The sequence below is a fragment of the Aythya fuligula genome, chromosome 10, assembly GCF_009819795.1.
Source record: "Aythya fuligula isolate bAytFul2 chromosome 10, bAytFul2.pri, whole genome shotgun sequence".
NCBI lineage: Eukaryota > Metazoa > Chordata > Aves > Anseriformes > Anatidae > Aythya > Aythya fuligula.
Genome location: NC_045568.1, coordinates 13083444 through 13110544, shown reverse-complemented (window position 1 = coordinate 13110544; position 27101 = coordinate 13083444). Strand labels below are relative to the sequence as shown.

The 27101-nt window shown below is 39.4% G+C and overlaps 1 protein-coding gene across 4 annotated transcripts in view; it reads left to right on the top strand.

Moving 5' to 3' along the window:
- C10H3orf67 (chromosome 10 C3orf67 homolog) overlaps positions 1-14255 on the top strand; it is a 65761-nt gene extending 51506 nt beyond the window's left edge. For all 4 annotated transcript variants that reach the window (XM_032194380.1, XM_032194381.1, XM_032194382.1 and 1 more), the window contains 2 exons: positions 7615-7706; positions 13784-14255. In XM_032194380.1, the coding sequence (XP_032050271.1) occupies positions 7615-7706; positions 13784-13896 (205 nt within the window). In that variant the 3' untranslated portion in view covers positions 13897-14255. The remainder of the gene's footprint in view (positions 1-7614; positions 7707-13783) is intronic.
- The last annotated feature ends 12846 nt before the right edge of the window (positions 14256-27101 follow it).

The window sequence follows — 27101 nt, the reverse complement described above, 5'->3', positions numbered from 1 at the left end:
TAATAATAAAGTTAGTGTTCTCTTGAGTCATGTTCTCTCCATTGATTTTTAAAAGCCCTCTGGCTTCATGTCATCCATTAAAAGTTAAATGGGATGCAGTCTACATCCAGGATGCACAGAATAGTAAAGTGCCATTAGTGGCTGGCTGTGGAGGAAAGGAATTACTTTAATTGCGACAAGACTCGTTGGGTTCTAAGTTCAGGTGTTTCCTGAATAACGAAACATTAAAACATAATGTTTAAAATGCATGGTTTATTTAATTGTTAAAAATATGTGGAAGAAGAAGCAAATCCTTCCTAACAGATGCTTCATTAAATGTGGAAATCCAGTTGATTCACTGATCAATGAATATCTGATGTACTTTATTAGAATTCACTTGTTTAAGATTAGCTTCGTATACAGGAATTTTAACACACCTTCACAAATTCATTAGTTCCAATTTATACAGCTGGTCTTCTGATAACTGAATCAAAAAGCTAAGAAGAATGGGCCAGTATTTTATTTAAATTAGATGATAAAACATTGTTTTTTCTCTATTAGTGTCATTTATATTGCTATTGAACATCAAGACTATAATCTAGCCAGCAAGTAAACATGGTGATGAACTAGAGGCTTAGCCTTTAAGTAAATTACAGCTAACAATTTAGATTGTGGTTTCTGTTTTTTTAGAGTCTCTTTGTCTCCATTGGAAGTATGGTGTTTGGCAGGCTGGATTTGCTGAAGTGGTTTGGGGACAGGGAAAAGTCATTCTGTAAATACACTCACGATTTTCTAAAACTTAGTGGTAGCAAAAAAACAAGTTCCAGTAAGGCATACAGTAAATGAAGATATTATGTATTAGGGATGGAATGAATCTGTCACTTTGACGGATTGTGAGGCAAAGAACAGATTAACAGATTACTCATAGTCAAAATGTAGCTCACTGTGAAAAATGTGCAGGAAATGATAAGTGTTGGTTTGTGCTGATTTAATGATATTTTGAAACTACAATAACACTCCAGGAGAATAATACAATGTAGCACATCTTGCATTTTTTAATCATCAATGTATTGCTGGATTGACCTTAAATCCTTCTGATATTTCTTCTTAAAATATAGCTTTCAGTTCATGTAAAGTCATACAGACATATATTTATGTGTTTTTTCAAATTTTTATTAAAATCTGAACTCAAAAATCTTTGATATGTATGTATAATATACTCTGTATTCCTTTGGTAGTATATCTTGTTCTTCTGTACTCAATGAGTTTTGCATTGTAGAGATACTGTTCTACTCATGTGGAGCTAAGTGACACTGAAAAGTGATTTATAAATTAATATTGAATGTTGCTTGGTTTATGACATATTTGTTTAAGGACTTATAAGAATATTCACAAATGAAATTGTTTAAAGCATTTTATTTGCAATAATGGACAATTTAAGGTTAAGATGATTTCACAATTATTACAGACATGTGGTCATATGACCTGAGATTTGATTTCCTTTTTTTTTTTTAAAAAAATAAAAAGCATAAGATTGCGTATAACACAAGTAAATCTTATTGTTAATAGCTTTCAGAAGTCTTTGCTTTACTTCTGAAACTAATATTGAAGACTTTATTTCTATGGAAATGTTTCTATTTTAAAAAAATCTCATTACACATGCATACATAATATATTGCAAAGCAGAATCCAAATAACTGTTTATTAAGTAATTGATTTAAATTAAGGAAGTTACACATACCCATGAAGGTCAGCAGAAATGTAAAAAAAAAGAAAATTCAGATCTACTAAAGTTAGCAGCTTAAAAAGTAATGGAAGCTCCACAACCAATGTAGCAAGGAATGGGTGAGGGGTTAGGTCACAAAGCTAGGTGACTTTGTGTTGATTTATTTAAGTTGGTCTCTCGCCACCTCTTTTAAATAGATACAATTAAAAATTCAAACAAAGTGGGAAAAAATAGGTCTTCATCCTACCTGAATTTAATATTTAATTTATATGAACCACACTTTAGATATGAGCTCATACTTTGCTTTCAGTGGATCATAGTGAGGTATTACTTACTTGGAGCACAAGATCTCAAGAATTGGTCCTTTTTTCCTTAAAATATTTTTGTACTCTTGATTTATACATTAGCATTCTCTGGCCCTCAACGGAGTTAATCAAATTATTCATTGTAAAAAATAATTTTGAGGCAAATGTGCTTCTCTTATTATCACTCAGACATGAGCCAGTTCTCTTCTAGTATTCATAAAAATTTACTAAGTAGTTCATGCAGCTAAATACCATCTTTTGTGTTCTTTATTGATTGTACTCTTCAGATGCTTAATAATCTCTCAATTTGATGTGTTCTTAATAATACAAAACTGATGTTACTTTTTCATTCTGGTTTGATGTAATGTAGCACTTGCCTTGCATTTTTTAAGTATACTGCTATTATTAGGCTGACCTAATAATATGAGTATTCCTTTCAATTCCTATACAAACTATTAGACAAAGCTGTTGTACTGAAACTTTGAAGCATTTTAATTGTGTTAATAATATGGATTAAATGATCTAATTGATTTAAATAATACAAATTAAATAAGATCCAAAAGAAAAGTGGTAAAGTATGCTATCTCAATTCACAGAAATGTTAAAAATCTTTATACTTAAGAAATTTGACATTTTTTCATTCCATCTGTTAGGATAGCCTAAAAAGCAACTTTTAAAAAATAGGAGTATCAAAGGTGTTCAGCAAGATTTAAATCAAAGCCCTGATTCTTCATTTTTCTGTTGATGGTATTATTGCTCACGGCAATAGTTCTGATATGGTATTGCCATTGGTATTGCCACTAATTTTCTCAACAGATTTTACTGATGGATGCCATTTTCTGAAAAATTTACTATTCTGTTATGAAACTAAAAATTGTGTTCATAAATCCCAAAGATTTATTCTGTTTTTCATCACAGCTCAGTTATCATGTGATCTTTCAATGTATGACACTTACTTTCTGAAAGTTTTTTTATTTTTTTAGAAAAGCCCATGGCATGAAATATGTTTTATTACATTTTGATATGTAGAATTGCATCCAGAATAATTAAGAATCTCAGTGCCAGCATTAAAGATGCTTGGAATCCTTCTGTTCCAGGCCTTCATACAAAAAAAGTCACAATGTCAAAAGACTTACTTAGCATTCAGCATTGTTATCAGAAAAGCTCTAGATAGTTTATTGCATGTTGATTGCATTGATTATAGCTTGAGGCATTGGTAGCATAAAGAGAGTGTCATTCATTAGTCAGAGTGCTTGATTCGCTTTTATGTTTTAAGGAGATAAACTAGCTTCTCGAAGTTCACCCCAGAAATATTCTTTATTCAATCAAAATAAAAACACAATAAATGGGAACACAGGCCACAGTCTGCATTTCTAAAGTGTTAATTGCTGATTTTCTCCATGATGGGCTCTTTACTTTTAGGCAAGGTCAACAAATTTTCTCAGAATTTTGGTGTTGTTTTTTTTTTTTTTCAAATTACCATATACACTCTGTCCCACACACCAATATGCTTTAGTTGCTTCCTTAAAAGTATCTGCAGATTTCATTGTGAAAAAGTCTGTATTGACTGCAAGACTACAGCATCTATCAGAATTACAGTGTAAGCTCATGTTTCAGAGGTTTATCAAACAACTATAAATATTTACTCTCTGCTGCAGCTTGACCAAGAAGATTTCAGCACACATAAGCTTTCTTTTTTTAAATTTTAAATTTTATGAAGTATTGTCTTAGACATTGCTAACTGACATGTGGAAGTGATAAGCCAGTTTTTAATATATATTGTGTAAAACCTTAGAAGTAATATTATGTCAATAATGGATCCTTAATATTGCACTGGTTTATGTACTTTTCTTGGTGGATAAAACTATTCATTTCTCTTGGACAGTGGGAGGAAAAAAGAAAACATAAACTGATTCCAGACTATTTTAATAGGAAATAATAAGCTTACCATGCACCTCCTTTGCCTCAGTCATAAGTACATACACTTCTACCTCCCTTTAGAACCATTGAAATCCTTAGCTCTTATACTCACACCTGCTAGAAAAAATAATAGTTCTTCAACTGAGCCAGGTGCCTCATAATAAATATAAAGGTGAAAATGAACAACTTCCATACAGCAGAATTAACTCAAATAATTGAATAAAAAAAATAAGGGACAAAATCATACAAATAATCACCCATCTTTGATTACTCAGACATATCTTTCAGGAAGACTTTGCAGAGATGAGACTTTAAACTGAAATTTGTAAATTTCCTGAGTAATAAGAACCATAAATTTAAGAGAGATACTGGTTTGATGGCACATGATTACCAAACTCCCTCCATGTTCTATAAATGAGTTATCTTTCTTTTCCCTTGGAAATAGTTGCCTTATTGTCTTTTCTTCCTTCATACTAACATCCTGTCCTCTCTCCTCATCCTCTGCTCTCCAGGTACAAATTCCTTTTTTTTTTTTTTTTCTTTTTTTAGAAATGATCTGATACGTATTTTTTATGAAAAACGTGGATCTGTAAACTCTTCTGTTTTGTGCCAGACTTGTAGAACTTCATGTATGCTCTAAAGCTTTACTTTTCTAACATTTGTTAGTCTGACTGAGTTAATTCTCTTTACCAGCAATCACCATCTTTCCTCTGTCCTTGCACAACCGTAGCTTCAGCAGTCTTCCCAGCAGAAATACGCTAGTCCTTCTCTGTGTCTCAAACATCACCATCTTTAAGTTGTAATGAACTGGGAAAAAAGGGTAGCTTGGGAAGCGGAGATGTAGATTAGCACTAATAGTTCTGCCTTGCCTTACCTAAAATTGTTGCAGTTTCTCAAAGAGGTTGCCTTTACTGACTTTATGCTTCAGTACAATTGTAGAGAATTGGGTAAGTGCTAAAGCTTAGTGCTCCCTCACTGCTTGCTGTGAGCATGTTCAGATATTAGTGTTTAGCTTCATGTTGGCAGAGTACAAGGCAGCAAAAAACACACATGCAAGTGGCAGAAATGAATAAATACTACCACGCAACTGAATATCATATGCATGTACTTAACTGTTATTCCTGGAAGCTTTTGAAATTTTGCTGCAAATGAATAGTCTTTGGGTGAATTCAGGGAATGCAAAAATGGCAAGCAATGACATAGAGAGCTAATAATGAGGTGTCTAGGCAAGGATATTGCTGTGTGGATTAGTTGTACCAGTTCTCACTGGCACTGGCTGAACAGCAGGGAAGGATAGGTTGTGAAGTTGGCCATATATGTGGAAATAGAATGATGGTATAAAAAAAAGATTGAACTATGTTTTTTACATATTGAAATGATGGAAAAATCAATATCTCTTCCTTTAAATCTGCTATACTACTTGCTGGATTTCTACACCAGCAGTTCTGTTTCCTGAGGCAGAAAATTAGTTTTTTCCATTTTGACTGCAAACAGATAGGTGGTTGTCCCCTGATTCACCCCAGATTATGTGTACATGCCAGCAGGAGATGATGTGGAATCAATAACAAGTCCAGAAGTAAGAGAAAATCTAACAATAAACAAAAAACAAAAAAAGGCATATTTTAGCAATTACAGCACATGACTGAGCCTTGCCAGATTTCTCTGTCAGAAACACATCTTACATGAGATCATCAAGGCTTTTCAGAAAGTAGATGTACATTACCTGTTTACTTGGTGTTGGACAATTGATACAGTCTGGCAATGTAAAGAAATCTGTCAAGCTTTGGGAAAATTCAGCCTTTCTAGAGGAATCTGCTGATGGTGAAGTTACTTTCGTAGCCCTAGCAAATCTTCCCAGCTTCTAGTACAAGTTTGCATGTAAAGTGTTCTTGTGCCAGCTGTTGGAACAACCATGGCCAGACATAAATTAAATCAATCCCAAACTAATTTACTCTGTAGAGCTGCACTGTTCCCACCAGCATGAAGCAAACATAGGAGCATTTGAAGACTCCTTTTCCAATCTACATCCCTTCCCTTGCAATGAAAAAGGTTGGTCAAAAAGGATGGATCTGCTTCTATTGATATAAGATGTTTTACTGAAGTTCTTCGAAATCTGTTCAAAATGTTAAATCTCAATCATTCAGTTCCACAGTTAGTTCTATGGAGGCTTTAATGTGTTAAAAACACTTAATTGTCGAACAAGAGAGATGGGAACATAGTGAAACATCAGCAAAGCAGTGTACAGAGATCAGTTTCTTCTATGACAAGAATTGTGAGACGTGGTCAACTACACAAGGATTGCCTGAACTTTGTGACTTGGATGTGTCCTTCCAGGGCCGTTTCTCTCATTGGCAGTATAAAATGAATGAAATCTCATACATATGTTTCCTATCCCGTTTTTTAGTGAAAAAGTCAGCAGTTCAGTTCGCAATAAAAAAGCAATAGCAATAACAAAATAACAATAAAAAGGACTGCTCTGTTTTCCTTTCTTTGAGCCGTAGCAATCAAAGACAGTGTATCATAAAGTGGCGTATGTGAAATGAACATTGAACTTTGCATCAATGTATGATAATGGGAAAATCATTTTTAAAAGCTATCACAAAGTAGTGTTCAGCAGAGGCATAAATTGCCTATTAAATTAAATAGGTGAAGAAGTTCCATACTCCCTTCTCTGTGATAAAGATTCCACCAAAACCTTTTTCTTCACAGAAGTAAAACAGACCTGTGATAGCTGTGATGAGATGAGTCCTGTCTTCTGGTCAGCAAATAAAACCATGTTGTGCTCGATAACAATTTTTTTATTTACAGCATATAACAAATTTTATAAAAATAATAAATTGTTCTAAACAAATATTTATAATGTGTTTACAGAGGTTGTTTTTTTGATATCAACAACTATTTTTAATAATATTCTGATTCAATCCAGTATTTCCTTCTTAGAAAACACTGGGAAGCTGTTAGAATGTTATTCTTAGCTTTGATCATTAATTCCATTCCTTTATTAAAAAATTTAAAAGTGAAAATGAACTGCAAAGAGTACATTATTTTATACAAATCAGCTTTCCCACAGTTCACGAGCACTGAGTTGGCATCACACTGTTCATGGCATGCATCTCATCTCTATGCTCAGCTCTCACTCATGGACCACCCAGACTCAGAAAGTTATATAGCACTTGCTCACCCTATATAAGGCAGCTCCAAACAGTGGACAAACACAGCTCTTACGATTGCCACTAAAGCTTTTTCTCTAGGGATGGTAAGGATTTTCAATCACATGGACCCCTACAGTCTCTCATCAAACACAGGTGGCTTCTCCCAAGTCTGTTCCTCAGACAAGGACTCCCCTGAGTCCCATAGGCTTGCAGGGCACAGCTCTGTGGATCACACCTCATGTACAGCATTGGCTGGCAGAGCAAAAGCAGCTGAAATCTGCAAAGTAAGCCTGCCTTGGAACACAGGTTTTCGTTGTGAAAAGGTGAAAATGCTAAAGAACAAAGCCTTAACTTTTTTAATTGTATTAGCTATAAACTAAATTTTTATAATAATAAAATCCAGCTTTGTTTTGTTTCATCACACATGACAACTTGTGGTTTCCTCTGAAAGTTTTCTAAAAATCAAATTATTCCAACAAATGGGATCACAATCTGTGCTTTTAGGAGTGATATTTTGATTTGTGTTTTTCAGAGACTGGTTGAACGTGTTCAGTCCCCCTCTCACTCCTGCAAGCCAAAAACTGGATGAGCACACTAAATCTTCAGCAAATCAGAGTATTCCAGGTAGGTTTATGAAGACAATGAAAAGGACCTGGATAGGACAACATTTATAAATGCTGTTTCTGTAGCACTGGTTCTGTTTTCCAGTAGTTTTTTTTTTATACTGCTACATTTTGGGTTCAGAGTTATTATTCTCAGTGCAAGCTAGCAGAGTTTTCCATACAGTATTATTTGCCTCTGATAAAAGAATAACTTATGTAGTCACAGTTTCCTAACATTCTGGTTAGATATAGATTAACCTCATTAAAAATGCATCTTATTTGTTTAAAATAAGGAATTGATGATAGTGTGGATGGCAAACCTATGAAAGAAAGAATGCAAAAACTAAAATTCATATTCAGAAGAACAACTTGGGTTCTGTATATAATACTTCCATTACGAAGAAAAAATACAAATTTATCTTTAAATGAAATCTCAAGCATGGTTTCTTAAGTAAAGATTGCTGAGTCACTACCTCAGGTGTTATAGATTTCATTTATAATGGCAGTTGCTTAGAGAATAGTGAAGAACTTTGCTGAAATTGGAAAGTCAACAGCAATAGAATAAAACATATATCCTGTTGTGGTGTGTTTTTTTCAAACACCCTTTTTTCTTCTTTGTTGTGTTAGATACCTACTTTTTTTTTCACGTCCAGGGAATTCAATGTGAAATCTCATAAATCTGACCTGTGTATTTTGACTGCTTAAGGATGAAGATGTCTTAGTGATTTACTGCCTGAAATAGATCATGGCCCTCAAATCGGGAATCTTTTTGTAGATGTGTGTTTGTAATTGTTTATGACAGCAAAACAGAATTTTGCTGTCAGGAAGGAACCTTGCTTTGAAGAATCAAATAATATGTTTTGTTAAGGGTCCTAAGTAAGCCAAAGAGAATTGGACAGTAATCCTTGAGTTAAAGGTGTGTCGGATATAAATTTGTGAAAGGTCTCTGAGAATGTTTTGATGTTAGTATTATGAAATCCTAGACATGCTGCAGTAAAGCTTGAATCCCTGAAAATTTTAAAAATAGGGTGATTATCTTTAGAAAGCTAGTATATATATATATATATATATATATATATGTATAGATACCCCTGGGAAGATGTTGGATTTGTCCTGTTAATTCACATGAGGAATTCCAAATTGTTTTGTAAATTGTTCCTAAACTTGTTTTTCTTTATACTGAAATATTTTAAATGATATGTCTGCTATGGCACATTTAGAGAACTTAAAATCTCTATATACCATAGCTTTTTATTTTGGCTTTTTATTTTTGCACCTTCATTGAATCTAATTAAATTTTGGCTCATGTATATGTATGATATTTGTAGTTTTTATAACTTCATGGAGATTTTTTTTCTATTTTCAAATATTCAAAATACCTGCTGTCGTGGTTGAAATGATCAAGCTTCATTTCCCCAAGAAGTTGGAGGAAATAAGAGAGAACAATAAAGCAATTCTTTTACCTTTCCTCCCCACACAGAACAGTTTGGATTTTTTTTCTGAACTACTAGAAACCCTTCCCTACTGAAGTAACAGAGAAGATCCATAAATGGTCTTAGCACCTGTGGGAGGGGGAGGTACGACTGACAAATTAAGGGGTTTACCCATACAATATACAGCATCTTCAAGAAACTTTTTGGATTGTTTATAGTCCTTTAAAAATGTTGTCCTTCTGCTGTATTGACAGCAAATTGGCATACATTTTTTCACATAAAAGATACAGTCAAGTTTAACACAAACCTTTGGATGTAATATGGTGCTATGTGAAAACATGGTGCCATGTAATACACACATATCAGATTAGATTAGGCTGTGAATTTTCCTAGATCTCTTGGTTTAAAAAAAGACTTGATGGACCATGGTAACTAGATGTTTTGCAGTATTATTTTTGAAAGAGATGCTAAAAAAGGTCTTATCTTGTTATACGTCTCTAACACTTCAGAAAAAATGTGGGGGGTTTTCTTAATCACTTCACTTGAGGTTAAGTATTTGTGTGACAAAAGAACTGCTTTATTGCTTACACTTGAGTACCAGATTAACAAACTGAATGCTCAAATTCATTCCAGGAAATTCTGATACCCTAATTATATGTATTTTTAATATCACATTGAAAAATAAGTTACTTCTCATGTTGGCAAGTGACTTTAGTGTCACAAGATTTTGTGTGTGTGTGTGCAGTTTTCCAGTGTACCAAGTATCACAGTGTAACACAAGTATATTTATGAGTACTGAAAATCTGCACTAAGGCATAGTGTATCTGAGATGTCCATTTTAAAATTATCCTCAAGGAAAAGTATTGTGTATTTCCAAAAATTCTTTAATTCTTGTATTTTGGAAAAAAAAAAAAAAAAAATCTTTAGTTTGAGGCAAAATTTTGGGGAAAAGGTAATTAATTTCTGAAAAAAATTTATTGAGTTCCTTTCTTAATAGTAACACCATCCATAATACATAGTTAAATGGGAAGATGTAATGAGAAGTAGTCTTGTGTTTGACATGTTTCACAAAATAATCAAGAGCAAAATCTAAACTGATAAATATGATAAATTTTAATAGATTTTTCCTTTGTTGGACATGGATGTTCCCAACTCATAGAAAATGTCATTTACCTTTAGATAACAAGTCACACAAGAAAGTTTCCACAGTAAGTGACAAAGGCAGAGTCATAAATTCTCTGAAACTTACCTCATTGTATCTTGTTATTTGTCTAAAGATAGTGCTGCAGGAACCACAGCACTTAACAGACTTCTTTCTGGGACTACAGCTGTTGACAATATTCATATGGTAACCCGGCAGTACATAATTACAGTATAGATTTGAGCACTGTAGTTCAATGGTCAGGGATCATATCAGAGAAAATATTAGCACTGTTCTCTTCAGCATCCCTTTTCCTGACAGATGATTCTGAGCAACTGACCTACACCAGGGTGTGATTATGATTCCCATATCTTAGAGTGAGATTTCCTACCAACCATTTCCTAATATTAAAGGCTAGAATACAAGAAAAAAAATGTATTTCTGTGAAACAGGCAGCTATTTATTTTAGTTCTTCAGACTGGTGACTGTGTAAACACTTTGTGTTAACATAGTCCAAATAACAACACATTTATCTGTATGTTTGTTCCAATGCTCAGAAAAAGCTGCTGCCTGCCTCAATTCCTTGATATCCAGGTTTATACAGGTAGAGAAAAATCCTTTCTCTATAAAAACAATAGCTCCATGATTTCAGTGGGGCAGCATATCATTTTTAGACAGGTTTTCAGAGGTACAGTCTTCAGTCTTATTTCAGCTCAAGTGAAGAAAAAAATACTCATCCCTTTATAATGTATATCATAGACTTTGGCAAGTTTTCATTTAAAATCAAGTTATTTTCTAGCTTTAACAGCTGCAGAAAATACTGTTTAATTTTACAGTGATTTAAGAACAAAAGCTTCCACTTTGCTTTCACTATGATATTCAAATTAAACTGCCAAGAGGTTTTTTCATGCAATCCTGAGCCGCTTCAGCCCCAAAAGAATGGATGGTGGCAGAGCATCAGAAGCTAGGGAAATGTTCTTTGAAATGCACTTGTTTGTCGGTTAGTTTGGCCCTTGGTTTTGAGGAGAAGCATAGACAAGGAAACGCAAAATAATAAATGTATGAATTCAGTGGCAATAACAAAATGGTTTCAGGTGAAAATGTAAAGCTCTGTGAGGGAACGATGCATGAACACCATTTGCTTGTTTACCATCATGTGAAATGTAGGAAAAGATGTTTCGTTCCCCCAAACTGTCTGCACTGAATCATTTTTCCCAAGAGCAACGTCCATCAAAGTATCTCAGTTAACCTTTTTTAGCTTGCCAGGCCTGGTGATGGACCAACAGCAAGGAGGGCAACAAATAAGCTTTACCTTTTTACTTCTGGTTACAGCGAGAGCCAGTTTCTTTCTGACTGCATTTGTTCGTGCTATTGAGGAAACAATAATGAGATCTCTTCCCAAACAATAAAGCACATACTTCTTCTGTATGCATTAAATGCACCAACCTACTTTCTGGTCTCTAGATAATGTAACTAACCCATATATCGTTGTGTGATCCTGCCTGTAAATAGATTTTGCGTGTTGTGAAACTGCCGCCGTTAGCATAACAGGCCATTACTTATTATGAAGTGTTAGAGCATACAAAGCATTCAGTTTGTATTAGCAGTCTGAGAACGAGATGAACATTTATGATGGAATTCCAGATACAGATTGCGTTCAGCTATGATTTCCTGTCGTATATAAAGCATCTATAATAAAAATCTGTCTGGCTTGATCAGTGTATTTTAGGCTAACAATTCATTTCTACCTAAACCTTTTATAACCTAAAAACATTCTTGGATTCTACACAGCTTTAGACAGTTTTTTATTCAGGCAAATTTTTTATTGTCTGAAAAATCTTATTTTCTCTCCAATATTGCAGGCTTTGTTGTACAGATTTTTTATATCAGAAATTACACATTAAAATCCCATATGTTAAGAGTTAATTTACAAACTAAGAAACACATGAATACATTTTCTGAAAGTTTCAGGACTGTGTTATCTGAGATACCAGAACTTTGTTTTGTCACTGTAGTGAGCAGGTAAAGCAGAGGAAGACCCAATTCTTACCTATTCCCCTATGTTAAAAATAATTAACAGGAGACTTGTAAGTTGCAAAAATTTTGTCACTGTTTTCAAAATAATGGAATGCTGAAATATCAGGTTGTAATATAGTCAAATAGGGAGTTCATATTTTTGCCTGTAGTAAGACTGCTTTCTACTGTTCATTGATGCTTAAAAGGCAGTATTTCCTTTTACTGATATGAATTACTGCTAAATTTTCATACATAGAATTCTGTACTGTTTCTCAGTGGGTAAAAACCAACTGAGTGAAATCAATGGGGAAACTTTCATCATCTTAAAAAAGAATGCACTTGGTGTGTATTAACTTAGTGTAACTGAAAGCAATGTTCAGTCATTTTCCTGAACTGAAAATTTATTTTCACATTCTGATCTTAATTTCCAGAGACTCACCCTGGTTATCATCTTTCTCCAATGAAAAAGATTTTATGACATTCTAATGTCGTTAAGCAATATGATAAAAACACCCTAGGAACTACAATACTTGCAGGTTCTATAGAAGGTAGTTTTCAACTGCACTTTTTAGTTCTACAGTTGGTTTGTTATGAGCAGGTAGGATGCTATACTACCTTGCTCTACATAGAGAGTTTTTCTTTATTTTAATTTTAAGACATCTTTATTTATGACTAGCAAGCCTCATCTGAAAATACGAATTGGAGTATATGCCTTTACATGCATGGTTAAATGTGCTATCTCAGGATAACACTGTGTATCTTCTTTTAGTCTTCCTTTTTCTTTTATTATGCTTCCTGCAATGAAAGAGCTCATTGTCAAAGAAAAGTCAATATGAGCACGTTTATTGCAACAATATTGACTTTGCTGTAAGTTTGTTAGACTTATTTGTCACACGATTTCTTCCTCAACCTGTTTAAGAACAATTAATGAAATATACTTAACTACCTAAATGTAACATGTAAAACAAGCAATAATAAATACCCTGTAAATGCTACACAGTATGCTAAACACTTTTCAACGCAGTCACTGTGAGACCAACATGTTAAACAAGAATATTTCAGATGAAGATTCCTGTGCTGCTTAATTTTCTGGGTTTCCATATAGAATGTTCTAATACACAGTTTGATTCTTACAGGCCTTAAGTATAGATTGACTGTCTTTCTTGTTCTGAAGTGAACATAGAGAAAAATATCACTTAAGAATACCTTGACACACTATCAGTAAAGGTACTTTTGATGAACAGCTCTCTTGGACTTTGTATGGTCCAGTTGTTAAGCAAACTCTGAATGACATCATTTCACCTCAACTAAAGACAAGTCTTCAGAAATGTATGTTAAAAAAAAAAAAAAAAAAAAGTGAATTGCAGTTATCTTGAAGGTAACAATTCAAAAGTCAAAAGATTATACAATTTAAAGAGAAATTCTGTCACATCTGATAGAAAGGTATTTCCATGTTGTTTTTCAAAGTGAATGAAAGTAATTTATTCTTACTTTTTACACTTCACACAGGTGAAGATGACCTCAATGCTGAAGAAGACGAGGAAGTCTTGACTCTTTTGTATGATCCATGTCTGAACTGTTACTTTGACCCAAATTCTGGGAAGTACTATGAATTGGCATAGTCAGATCATGAGATACATTATTTTATAGTCAGAATGGGTTTATCTTTTAACTGTTTGTAAAGTGTGACTGAGCTGTATAATTTATCATGTAACTTAAAACATGAATTAACAAATAGTTTTGCAAACAAATGAATATATTATGTAAATAGTGTCTTATTTTTATAGTTTCACATTAAGTTGTAATGCAGTGGAAAATCATATTACATAAAAGTTCCTTGTGGCTAAGACATTTATTTGTTAGTCTGATTTATTTCCAATACTCAAAGGTTCTACATGGGAACAAATGAAATTGAATCAAGAGCTTTTGTGATGTTCATCTGTAAATTATGGTTTTACTCAAATAAAATATTTTTTTTTCATTACTTGCTTACCGGAAAATTTTAATTGATTCCAAGCTATCTTACCCTTTGTACTGTTAAAATACACAATGCATTGTTCAAAGGCATCTATTTCATAAGTTCCCTCCCTCCCTTTAGTCAATGGAAAAAAAAGCAGTATTTCCCTCATCTTCGAGAAATTCCCTACTATTGTGTATTACAGTAACGAGATGATGTCAAAGCTGTAGGGTGTTACAATGTGTACAGTACAGTGCACTGTAAGGTGTGTACACAGGCAGTTTGTAAATCTAGACCACAACAGGGTAAATACAGCAGGCCCTGAGATTACCAGCTACTATCTACTTTACTGCTGTAATTTAACATAGCCCTGAAGAAGAGCAATGAGTGATTGTTTCAACACTCACAAATTGGAGCCTTGTTCCATGTAAAGTAAGAAGATGTGTATATGATTCATATGTGAAGCTGTGCTCAGTGTACAGGTGTGGTTTTTTTCTGTTATATCTTGCAATAAAAGAAGATAATTTATTTATCTTGTCTGTATTGGCTTTCAGTGCAGTTTTCAGTGAAGGCCCCAAACTTCAAGGCCCAAAGTTCCAACATAGAGATTTAAATTGCCTCCGTCACGGTGTGATTGTTTTCTGTTGTACATATAATATTCCTGTTGAGCATAAGGAAAGATTATAGAGATAAATCAGACCATACGTAGCCATTGCAAGTCAAATCAGCACCTGAAACTGAATAAAAAACTGTGCATGCAGATGTGTCAAGCTTTGTCTGCTCAAGAAAACAGTTAACCTGATGCTGATGCTTCTGCAGTGCCATGGTTGTTATTTGGCTCCAAGCAGTGCCCAGCCCCAAAGCAGGGGAGATTCTGCAACGCTGAGCAAAGGAACTCACCACCAATGACCCCCAACCAACGAGACACTTGCTCAAGGGGTAAATAAATCTAAACAAAGCTGTAATGGAGTTGAGCTAGTCGAGCAGCTTTGGAGTCCACCAGCTCAGTACATCACAGTTTCATAGAGACAGTTAAAGGAGATGTCAACATCACATGGCCCAAATGATCTATAGACATTGCTCGAAGTTTCTATTTGATTATATCCAGTGCTGTTCCACAGTAATCATTTGCAAGTTGATTACGCAGTGAATTTTTAAGAATAATGTATTCGAATGTCATAAAGTGAGCTTAGTAAGCTCACTGGCAAGTGATTTAAAATGTTATGTCTGTAAATTATTTGTAATTATGGATGCCAGTTAATGAATATCCTAGAATCAATTGGAAATGCAGTTGTTAATAGTGGCTTGGCATAAGATCAGATTGTGTATTTGGCTTCCGTGGCAGGTACAAACATATCATCACAAATTGATTCGAGTAGCACTGAAATCCACAGGAAGACAGATACTGTGTGGAGATAATTTACTTACCCTGCCTTAGCCTGCTTCTCCCAGAAAGATTTGTATCTGTTCTTGCTAATGCCATAATCAGTTTAAAAGTTCAATGAAATCATAATTTTGCCCTTCAAAAATCAGATCCTAGCTTGTGCGTGCTTGTACACATCTAACTGCTTTCTGTTTACCATCATGTAGTGATCAGGACCGTGTTCTCTGTATTTGAGGCAAGGGCTATTTAAAATGTATTGTTAATTTTCCTTTCACAGCCCCATGTCTCGCAGGAATGATTGGATGTGCTACAGCACCACTGTGAATCCAGACTGGGTCACTGATGCTTCTGAGATAACAGCTCACTTTGCAAATAAATAAGTCTTTCAGAGTGTCTGCAAGCTGGTGTGTGCTATGTAAGAGTCAGAAGTCTGCAAAGGGCCAATGGATGGTCTGCCAGTGACTTGGGGTAGACATGCTTGTCCTGGCTTCACAGCAGGCAGTCACTGATGTGTCACATGTAGCAGTCTGTAAACGGACATCCAGAGCTTGGACAGAAGAGAGCCCTTGGCAACTTCACACTCTCACCCCTACCTTTAGTGGGATAAGGAGGCAGGCAGGTAGCAAAACTAAGTTTGGGGCAAGCCTGTTTTTCCAGGCAGGTTCACAGCAAGTCCAAATACGCTGTGTTTTCCTGTCATTAGCAAGGTAGCATTTTACAGGTAAGTCCTGTTTTTCAAAATCAGCAGTTTGGGATCCTTGCCCTTTGCATTCTAGGTAGCAGCTTTATGTCTTCAACATCCATGGGGACTGATTGCCCTGACGCTGTGAGCAACATCTGTGAGTAGAGCAGCATGGAAGGCTTAGCTACAAGGGCTGCAAGTTTGGCTCCCAATGTTTTTCGTAATCATCATCCTGGGAACCTAGAATTAAAGTGCTGCTGGTACACACATATGCTTTTCTTCAGCCAATTTCTCAAGGCCAGCATTTATGGCAAGTTACAAAGAGCACATATATTTGCTCCTAGCGGTCGTGTGTAGTGGTGTTAGTCCAAGAGACCCACATTGTTCCCACTAGGGTGTGCTTTCAAACAGGTAAAAAAACATGTGTCTGGGTGAACAGTTCTAGGTTAAAAAAACTGCAGGCATTTGTGTCTACAGACCAAGCACAGTTATGATTGTTGAGAGCAGAAATTTTGAAATGCAATAAATTTTAATAAGGCTTCATTAATGTTTCCTAGATGAGCATTGAAAGAGGAATTGAAAATAGATTGCTGAACCTGCTGGACCCAGAGGGTCGCAGGTGAAGCAATCATCCCTCAGGCCTCGTTGTTCCCCACTCGTGGCAGGTGAGGCAGACAGCTCTGCTTCATTTCCAGCTGCTGCAAACAAACCTCCTTCCAGTCAATCAGCTTTCAGAAAGTTCAGGAAAACGAAGAAACCTTTAAAGCACTTTCCAGTCACATCCCAGAGCTATGTGTTCTGTCCCTCTGAACAATTGCCCCTTTTCCTCTCATTCTTTTTGCCTTAGGCCCATCTATGCTTTCAAGGGTTTCTCCAAAGCCTGCCCAAATATCCTGGTTTCAGCCCTTAGGTCGCCGTGGGCTACAGTGGCAATGAGGCATGGGGAACAGACAGCATGGGCCCTGTGAGATCTGGCACGTTCTCCTCCGAGCAGCTGCTAGCACCTTGTAATCTCCAGTCTTGCAGAACTGTCCTCTGTTGAACCTGGGTGCTGAGTGTACACATTGGCCTCATTATGCCGAACAGAGAACACACTCTGTCCTAAGGAGCTCGCAGTAGGACACCAGCCTTGATTTTTTCCCCTCTGCTGCTGTGGTTACTAGGTAAGAAGACATGAGAAGTAATTCTTTATTATTCACATATCCTTCAGCTATCAAACACCCCATTTAGGAGCGCATCCTCTAAACTTTGGGTCAAATGGCAAGATTGCACAGGTTGAAAACTCCATGAAAATCATTTTGCATAATATTCACATTTCACATTCAATTTTTTTCCATGGTATTTCTTTATATTAGAAAAGAGCTTATTTTTAAGCAATGGACTATGGGTAAAATGAAAAGACAATCCAGTCTCTCTTTTCTGTGTGGTATTGCTGATAATCACCACTTTTCTCATGGTTACTATAGTAACTTGGCATCCTTAGCTGCCACCTTTTTTGGCACTTCGAAAAAAAAAACTATTTAAATTCAGTTCCCTGATACACTGAAAGCTTGGCTTCATGATACCCATGGGAGTGTGTAAGTGTAACAACAATACTTGTCATTTGTTCTTATTTGGTATTTAACTTGCTTGTTAGCAGCTGTACAGGCAGGTCTCGCTGTGATGTTCCCAGATCCTGCTGCAGGCATTATAACCAGCGAAAATGCTAACACCCTGGGTGAGACCCCAGAAACAGCCCTGAGCTGCCGTGGGGTCACAGGCTGCAGCCTGCCGTGTGAAGGCCTGTGCAGGATTTTGCTCTCATCGTACCACTCTAAAAGTAGTTCTGTTTCCAAGCTTGACAGCTTTCAAGTGGAAAAATTATCTGTGTTAAGGTTGTTTTCCTAGTTTTGTTCAAATGTGGCCCAGATAGGTCCCTCTGCCCATGCAGGCCCTGTGCTAGCACCTCCAGGCCACCAGTCTCGGTGGCTGCAGAGGCGCTGACCAGTTTGCTGAAGGCTGAGCAACTGGTGATCCATCACTGCAGCTGTGGCTTCTCCAGCAGATCTCAGGCTCCTTATCTTTGTTATCATGTTCTTCTCCCTGTTATAATGCTCTTTTCCAGGAGTTTTGAAGAGCACACAGGTTTGAAAGGCATGTGGATGAAAAAAAAAAAAAAAAAAAAAAAAACAGAAGAAAAATCCTATTGAGCTGTTGTTAACTGAAAGCCCTCACTTCCACAGTGTGGCTGGAGTGCTCCTGGGGACAGTCAATGCCTTCGTCCCACTCCTCGCAGACATCCTCCCCTGCCAGAGGAAAGATCCTGGTGTGCTGATAGCGGGGCTTCTGCTCCAACCAGGGGCAGCCGCAGTTATATGTTCCCATAAATCAAACCAGCCAGGCTCCTCATACAACTGCTACTGCACGGGTAATGCCAGTGGACTTCTAACAGCGCTTATATTACACTGCTTAGGTTTTTATCTATTATAAAGTTTGTTATGGATGATTGTGCATTTTATCTGTGTGGGAGACCAAAAAAGCTTAGGTCACAGAAATTACAAGTATAGTCTTAGAGCACTGCATATTTATTAGGCCATCTGCTGCTGCCATGCTAAAGGCGAAAGCCTTCGTGCAGGCAATCTATTCAGAGCTACTGTTTTACCACCTGATGTGGAAAAAAAAAAAAAAAAAAAAAAAAAAGCAGCTCTGGGTGCATTTATTATTGTGCTGAGTAATTTTCTAATAAATTCATACAGTTCAGGAAGCATCCCATGCAGGAGTTTGGCTGCTGATCTCTTGTGGGAGTCTGAGAGGGGTCTGCGAGGAGGAATCCCAAAGTGTCGATGGGTTTATTGTGCTGGACACACGGTGGCTCTGAGTTTTGTTATCCCAGCCCTGGATAAATAGATTTGGGCTAGTGGGTCTGGCAGGTGTTCACCCCAGAACCAAGCTTCCAGCCCTGTTCTCCTGCTTTCAGGTGTGAATCCCTGTGAGCAGGGACAGGACACAAGGCTAGGCTTTACGCTGCACCCTGGGGCCTCTCCACGCTACACCACAGGAATCCAACACTGTTTAACAGCAGGGGTCCAGACAGCTATTGCTACTTAAGGGTCTGTAATTATCTGGGCTGAATGTTTGCACTGGGGGTCACCCAATTAGGGTCACCCACCATTGAGGGTCATCCCGACCACTCACACTGCCTGCACAATATTTAGCACGAGCTATAAATCCTCACATGTCAATAGAGGGAAATGTCTGATCAGCCTGTGAGGCGTTCAGAGGACTTGTCTTTTACTGACATCTTCTGTCAACTTCCAGACTGTGTGCCAAGGCAGCAGGAGCCGGGTGCTCACAAGAGGACTATGTTGGCTCACATCACCCCACTGCTCACCTCCAGGGTCCCCTGCGAGCCACACATGCACTGACAGAGGCACTGGTACCTGCTCAGGGCTGGCTATTGCTTGTGTGCTGAGCTTGCTGAATGTGAGAGTGGGAACACTTTGGCACTGTTAGAAGTTAACGATGCATTGTTAAAATGGGAAAGAGACTTCCACAGGCAAGTTTATAGCCAGAGTCGTCAAACTGAGCCATAGGAAGCAGTGTGAGGCTGCTCCGAGCACCACTGTGGAAGTCCCAGTGCCACAAGGATGCAGGGCTGGCAGGCCTGGCCTGGCCCCATCCACATCTCCCTTGAAATTCCCAAGGAAATTTTCCAAGGAAATAAGGATGGTGGTGCCAGTTTATGAATTTGCTTTCCCCTGCTGGTGCCTCCAGCTCTGCAGTCTCTCTCAGCTGCAAACTCAGTGCCCTGGGATTAAAATGTACAGCAGTGTGACACCTTCTGGACCACACTGATGTGAACTGACAAGGCCCCTTAACAATGAAGGATTTCACAGAAAATCTTCGGGCACTAATTCAGGATCGGGGCTCCGTTTCCATTGCAGTGGCTGTGCAATGCCACTAGAAAACCTTGACTGAATTACAGCCTTTTACACTTCCAAGACATCTTTTTCTCTCTCTGCAACAAGGCTTTATTTTGACTCAATCGTGAACATAAAAAGCGTAAGAGATACAATCACACTTAGTGATAGATTTGTTTTCTTTGGGAAAATGTGCGACATTTGGATGCTAGGAAAATAGCTATTAATTTGGAGGTTATTTCAAAGCTAATGGATAATTATCATTCTGCAGAGATGTTTTTCCAATGAAGAGTTTCGTTTGCTGAACGTTCCCTTTCCATTTGCAGTGCTGCTGTTTCCTTTCCCCTGTGTTAACACGTTGCTATTCAGAATGAATGGCTTTGCTTTTGGCTTGAAATTTTTCTTCCATATTTTTGACAATTGTTTTTTATGTCTCGCATAAATCACTGTAACACATGATAAAGCCAAGTGCATTCAAAGCCTGTGAATATTTAAGTTAGTTTCTCCTTCGTGCAATAGCCCATAACCATATTTTAAAGCAGTTACAGTCTTTCATCAAGCACATATATTGGCATTTTTTTGTAACTGGATTACTGAACACACTCTAACAACTCTTAAACAGCTCTCACGGACTATCATGTAAATCCTTCTTAATTCACGGTTTATTGACCACAGTGGTTCTGGATGAGCATCTGGTGCCACCCTCCCTCCCATGGGCACACCACCACCTGCTACCATGTCTCCATGGAAATTCCCAAAGTTCCCCTTGAAAAACCAATGTGCGTGCTGCAGTCCTTCACCGCATCTGTAGGAAAACCAAGCGGGGCGGTCACAGGGTCTGCAGAAAGTTGAGAAATGCTTCATAGGCAGCAGGCAGGGTTGGCTCATTCCAGGCAGAACCACAGGGCAGAGGGGCTCTGGCACTCTGTGCACAGCTTGGGGACATGGAGGTGACACATGGGGACACCTGTGGCTGTAACTATACCTGCAAACCCCCTGGGTGTCCCAAAGTAACAACCCAGGGCACCATTTATTCACCATAGTCAGTGTAGGAGGCAGGGGGTTCTTCTTCTTTCCTGGGCTGATTTATGACCTGTTTGCTTGGATGCCTCACCCACGTTGCTAATGCTGTAATTAAACTTTGTTAAAGTGCTCGGGACCCCCTTGGGTGTGTGGTGTAACTCCCCCATTGCCCAGCTGATGCTTATTACATATAGTTGAAAACAAAGAGTGATGAGGAAGGCTGTCAGGCAGGCTTGGCTGTAACAGATAACTACTTAGCAGGCAGATGCCTAGTTCTAAATCAGATTGTGTATTAAAAGTGGAAATTGCTGAGATTGGTGTTTACCTATGAAACCAAAATTACTTCGTGAAGAAAATAATTATAGACACCAAGTGCCTGAAAAAACAGTTGCGAGCCTTTATTAAACGGTTGAGCTGGAGATGCTGCTGTGACGTGCAGCAGCAGCATGGGGCAGCTGGGCAGGATCCTGGTGGCAGCAGCACACAGCTCCGGCCAGCCCTGATGGTGAGGCAGTGGCACCACTGCCGTCTGTCTGTCCGCCAGGGCTGCCAGATCCTGCCTGGCCAGGAGCTGGCACAAGCAGCGTGCAGGCTGTGAAACGTGAATTGCAGCTCAAAACTGATCTGAGCCCCCTTGTACAGAAACTGCAGGTGTAGCCTGATTGCAGGTAGGTGCCTGGATTAATGGAATATTTCTCTCTCTGTTCCTTGCATTTACACATATTGAAAAATGTATTTTTTCCTTCCTCCCATCTTGGCCTCTGAGTGGACTTTTTGGTGTTTGCACTCTATTGAGTATTTCAAGCTGCACCCTTCTTTCTTCTGGTGCATTACAACGCCTTTCGAGTTTAAGAAGACCTAGGAGATGGTAAACCCCATGAAGTAATAATAAATCAATTGAAACATAGCACAAGGGAGAAATATAATTGCCAGAAAACGGCTGATGACTTCAGGGAATTAGTGGGAGAAAACATGAAAATTATATTAATACCATTTGTTCATTGCCTATACCAAGGCATCAGCCGCTCTAATGAAGGGGTGCTTAGGCACAGCACTCTCCAGCAGGCACCGTGCCGATTTTGGAGCAGCACCTTCCTTGGCTTTAAAGCTCAGTGCTGGCTCTGCCATACAGGGGCACGTCCAGGGCTTTCATAAGGCTGCGTCCCAAGCCCTTGTCCTTCTGTAGAGAATCATCTCAGTTCGAATACTTCAGGATAAGTCCAACTATCAACCTGACCTACTGAGTCTCATCACTAAACCATGTCCCCAGACAAATACCCTCCTCACTGCAACCTCCTTTCAGGTGTGCAGCAAAACTCTTGGCAAAACACAAACTGTGGAAAAAGAGCAGGCAGCAGGAAAACTTTCCACCCTCTAAGACCATAATTCTTGAAATTTTGGTGTATTTTCTCTGTAAGGCTGGGGCTAGGGCTGTTTGGCTCCTCCATCAGAAAGAAAAGCAGCACTGGCCTCACTCATCAAATCCCTCAGCGTACTTGTCTTAGCCCAGAGTAAAGGCTAAACAAACACATCTAAACAACTGAAAAGCACGTCAACATTCAACTTCAAAATAAAATGCAGTGAAGTGTGAAATTATACCTTTTATTCCATAAATCTCCAGCAACCGGCACAGCTCTATAACTTGTATCACACTTTAATACTGGCAGAGTTTAACACACCATGCAAACCCCATAAAGTAATTACATTTCATCTCAACAAAGAAACAGAATCCCAGCTCATTCATCCCCCTCCATCTGAGAAAGGATTACAGACAATTCAGTGCATGTCGATTTTTCCTGACGATAAATCCAAAGCAGGTCACCAACGAAATGGTAATGTGGCTTCCCAAGGCAGCTGATTTACAGGGAAAAATAGAGATGTTATTTGGTGTCCTTCAAGGCAGTGTCACCCTGCCAAAGCCCCTTTGCTTTCTGAAACTTCTTGAGGTTTATCATCTACTTAAAAGAAGCTTAAAAACATAAACCTTACCTTCAATCGACCACTTCCACACTTGGTAATTGCTGCTCTGTGGGCTGGTTATGTGTTTTGCACCGGGTCCTTATTCAGCTTTTAAAGAATTGCCTCGTTTTGTGATAAATGAGGCGATTTGAGGGATGATGACAGAACGCCAGCAGCGGGCACAGAAAGGTTCACATCCCATGGTGCCAGCCACCAGGTTCCAGGGGCTCAGCATGGCACCCCCATGGTGTCTGCACTTGCTGCTGCCCTGCCACAAGCCCAGCGGGACAAAGGAGGCTCTTCCCCACAAAGCACAAGGCACCATGGCCCCAAAGGCTTTCTGTTGCTCCCAAAGCTGTATGGGTTCACCAGCTCCAAACCCACAGCCACACGGACAGCCATGGGAATGGCTGTCCTGGTGGGACAGGCACAGGGAAACCTCACTGCTGCTCACTGCCAGCGTATGGGTGTTCTCCCTTACTCATTCCCAACCTCTGTGCATCAGTTTGTGCCTCCTACAGAGTTTATATACATGTATGTGCATCTCAGGCCCAGCCTTGCTTCTGACCCAAGCGGACCCTTACAATATGCTAAAGGTTGCATGGTGATGGGAACACAGCACAGACAAGCCCTTCCCAGCCTCCGGTGCTGTTGTCTGAAGCTCAAGGAAGACGGTGCAGAAATAGCTTGCACAAGTGCTTCCATGTTTTTTCTGCTGATATACCTTGAGAATATAGCTCAGGTCCCAGTTCAGCAAAGAAAGCAAAGACTTGACATGGTGTGTGCAAATTGCATTGCCATACCGGGGTCTTTTGTGCATGGAGAGGTGGGAGTGAAACCATCATTGCTGATGAGAGAGCGTGACAAGGGGCAGTAGCAGCAGAGAGGGTTCAGACATGCTCAGCACCACCTGAGCCCAGAGGGGGCTTGGTAGAGGACATGAAATTTGATGGGGAACTTTTGTATTAAAAGTTAGCAATCTTTCCAGGAGACCACAAGCATTAGAAGACCAAAAGGAGGCAAGAAAAAATCCTGCAAGGTGGGTGCTACTCAAGTTACATAGGGCAAAGAATTTCATAATATTATGATCAGTTAAGATAGAATCAACAAGAAAAAAAAAAAAAAAAGAAAAAAGAAAAAAAAAAAAAGAAGAGAGAGAGAAGAAGAGGTCTAAGATGCCAAGAAATGTCATTGGGGCTGGGAGGGGAGGGCATCAGGGAGGCTAACAGCAAGCAAGACAACTCAGGTTTCTATAATTAAACCCAAGCCAAGTCCCTTGTTCCAGCTCTGGTCATTTCTTCTGCCCTTTATACTTTTCAAAAAGCTGACACTATAGCATAACATAAACAACCCCAAACCGTCCCTCCTACTGGCACCTACATTCAGATGTGTGTCCCATGGGGAGCTGGAGCAAGGAGCTGCTGCAGGCACCCGGCACGTGCACAGCACCAGAACCAGCCCAGCGGGTGCAGAGAGCAACCAGAGCTACTGCTGCTCTCCGCCACGCAATGAAGATGCAGTTACACCAGGTGGTAACTCTTAGCAGATGGTGACTTTTTAAAGTTGATTGCCATACAAACGAGACTTTCTGAGTTTGTTCCTTTTCCTTCCCATTCTCAGTAGCATGTTCAAATGTCAGGGAGCGTCATATTTCTGTCTTTTATTTCCTTTGTGAGCAGAAATCTTCTCTAAGAAGTCTAAGAATTACAGCTTGGGAGAAAAGCTTGGCTCCCTTGATAAAAGTGATCTACTTTACAAATATTACAGGATACAATAAAAACAATGGATGCAAAAAGCCCCGCTGGCTTTGTTCTCAGTAGGGACTTTTAATTTCCATTGCACTTTTTAAAGAGACAGTCTGTCTGCACTGTGATGCTTTACTGGATCAGTGGGGTTCGCTGGCAGCACAGAGGCACGATTTCCTCTGCTGCAAGCACAAGGAGCTTCCCCCGAACCTCATTCCCACGCAGGCTCCTGCATCTGAGGATCCAGGTGTCACCGCACTTCCCACCACTGTCCCCTCCCTGACACAGCCCCATAGTGTCTCGCTCTGCCTAATTGCACTAAATAGCAGAAATTTTGGAGCATTCAGATGGTTCGTCCCCAAAGCCCTGCTCTGCCATAACTGATAAGCAAATCTGGCCAGCCCAGCATGCAGGATGACCATATGCTCGCTTGAATATTGCTTTTCAATGACAGAAATACTAGAACCAGCCGCAAATAAACTCATTCCACTGAACGAGGGCCAAGAATAGCTGCCTCTGGCTAATGTGGGGCCAGTTTGGCTGTGGCTCGGTGACACCCAGGTGTCCCTCCAGGGCCATTTCTCTGCATGTGACAACATCCACCAGTGTCACATCTGCACCACAACCTCTTCATTGAACAACCTGTCTGCACCTTAGGTCTTACAATAAGTAATTGGGAGATTAAAACCAGCCCGGGGTTATCTGGAGCTCCTTGCCTAGGAGCCCTGCAGCATCCTGATGCCCTTCTTCCAGGCTCCAGTGCCCCCTAAATTGGAGCCATTGTGGCCTGCCTGGGGCTTGGAAGGGTTTTGGTGCAGCCACCAACCTGCACTCTGCCCTGCACCTCCCCTCGGCTTCTGCCTCTTCCCCAGTTTATTTATTGCACCTCACTGGCAAAAGGGGAACGACACCCCCAGCCAGAGGGAAATGTCCCAATTAAAAAGCGGCTGATGCAGTGAAACAGCAGAGCTTGCTTGAGAGCAGTGGTAAAAGCGGCCACCTCTTGTCCTCGATTTATGCTGCTCCCATCACCCTGGGCATTATATTTGTGCTGACAAGGATCAGTTTAACCCCTGCCTGCAATCTAATAAAAAGCTGGTGTGGTGGAAGCATGCATAATCCTTCTTCAGAGTCCTAGGAACAGCACAATAAAAAACTCCTGCTGCTGCTGCGGTTTGGTGGCTGCAGCCTGGCATAAATAACGCCGTGCCACACCAAGTGCGTTGGGGCAGGGGAGGCTCAGACCCTCATCCCTCTGCAACGCCCCAGCCCAGGCTGGGCAAATCATGTCAAAATAGAGAAAAGCACCAGAACTGCTTCGTGGGTTTCATGGAAGGGTCTGCAATAACTCAGGAGAGCATGGCCTGTGGCTGGGAACCAGCTTGTTCCTCCTTTCCTCCTCCCCTTCCTCTTCTTCCTCCTCTTCCTCTTCTTTCTTATCATCATTATCATCCTCTCCCCCAGCTTCATGCCCTAGTGCACGTCTGGCAGCATGAAGTGCACCACTTGGCCAGTGGTGTTTCGCCCACCACCCCTCCGTACTTACTACAGGCAAAGCAAAATGGCAAGGCCCAGAGGCTCGGCCGTTGGCAAAGGACGTGATTTTGCCCCCTCTCATCATTAATTGCCCAAGTCAGCGCTGCAGAGCTGGCATTATGCTCCACTACACTTCGTAATGAAATCACTGCCTGCGCGTGAGAAACAAATTTAATGATATGATACTAATAGGGTTAGAAATTTCCCATGCAAACATTCATAATTTATACCTACAATCATTTTTTAATACCACTTGTGCTCTGTAATGAGAAAATACTGAGCTCCTTCAGCCCCTCTTGCCAAGCTGCCCGGGAAGGTGCCGGCATTATGGGGCTGGAATCAGAGGCCCCCATCACGATTTCACTGTGGGTGCAAATTAGTGTTTGGAGATCTAGCCTGTAACCATGTTTTGAAAAAAAATGATGATGTTTAAAACATGGCACTGATCAGCAGCAGGAACAGCAAGCACTGGGGCATCACTGTGGCAGCAAAACCAGGTGAAGTACAGCTGTGGCCCCATGGTGACGAATATCCATCTGTGTTTTGAGGCTGCTGACAGCGAAAGGAGCAAGCCCTGGGCTGCAGAGCTGGAGGGATTTGGGGACTGCAGGGGAGGTGGTGTGGAGATGGGGAGGGATTTGT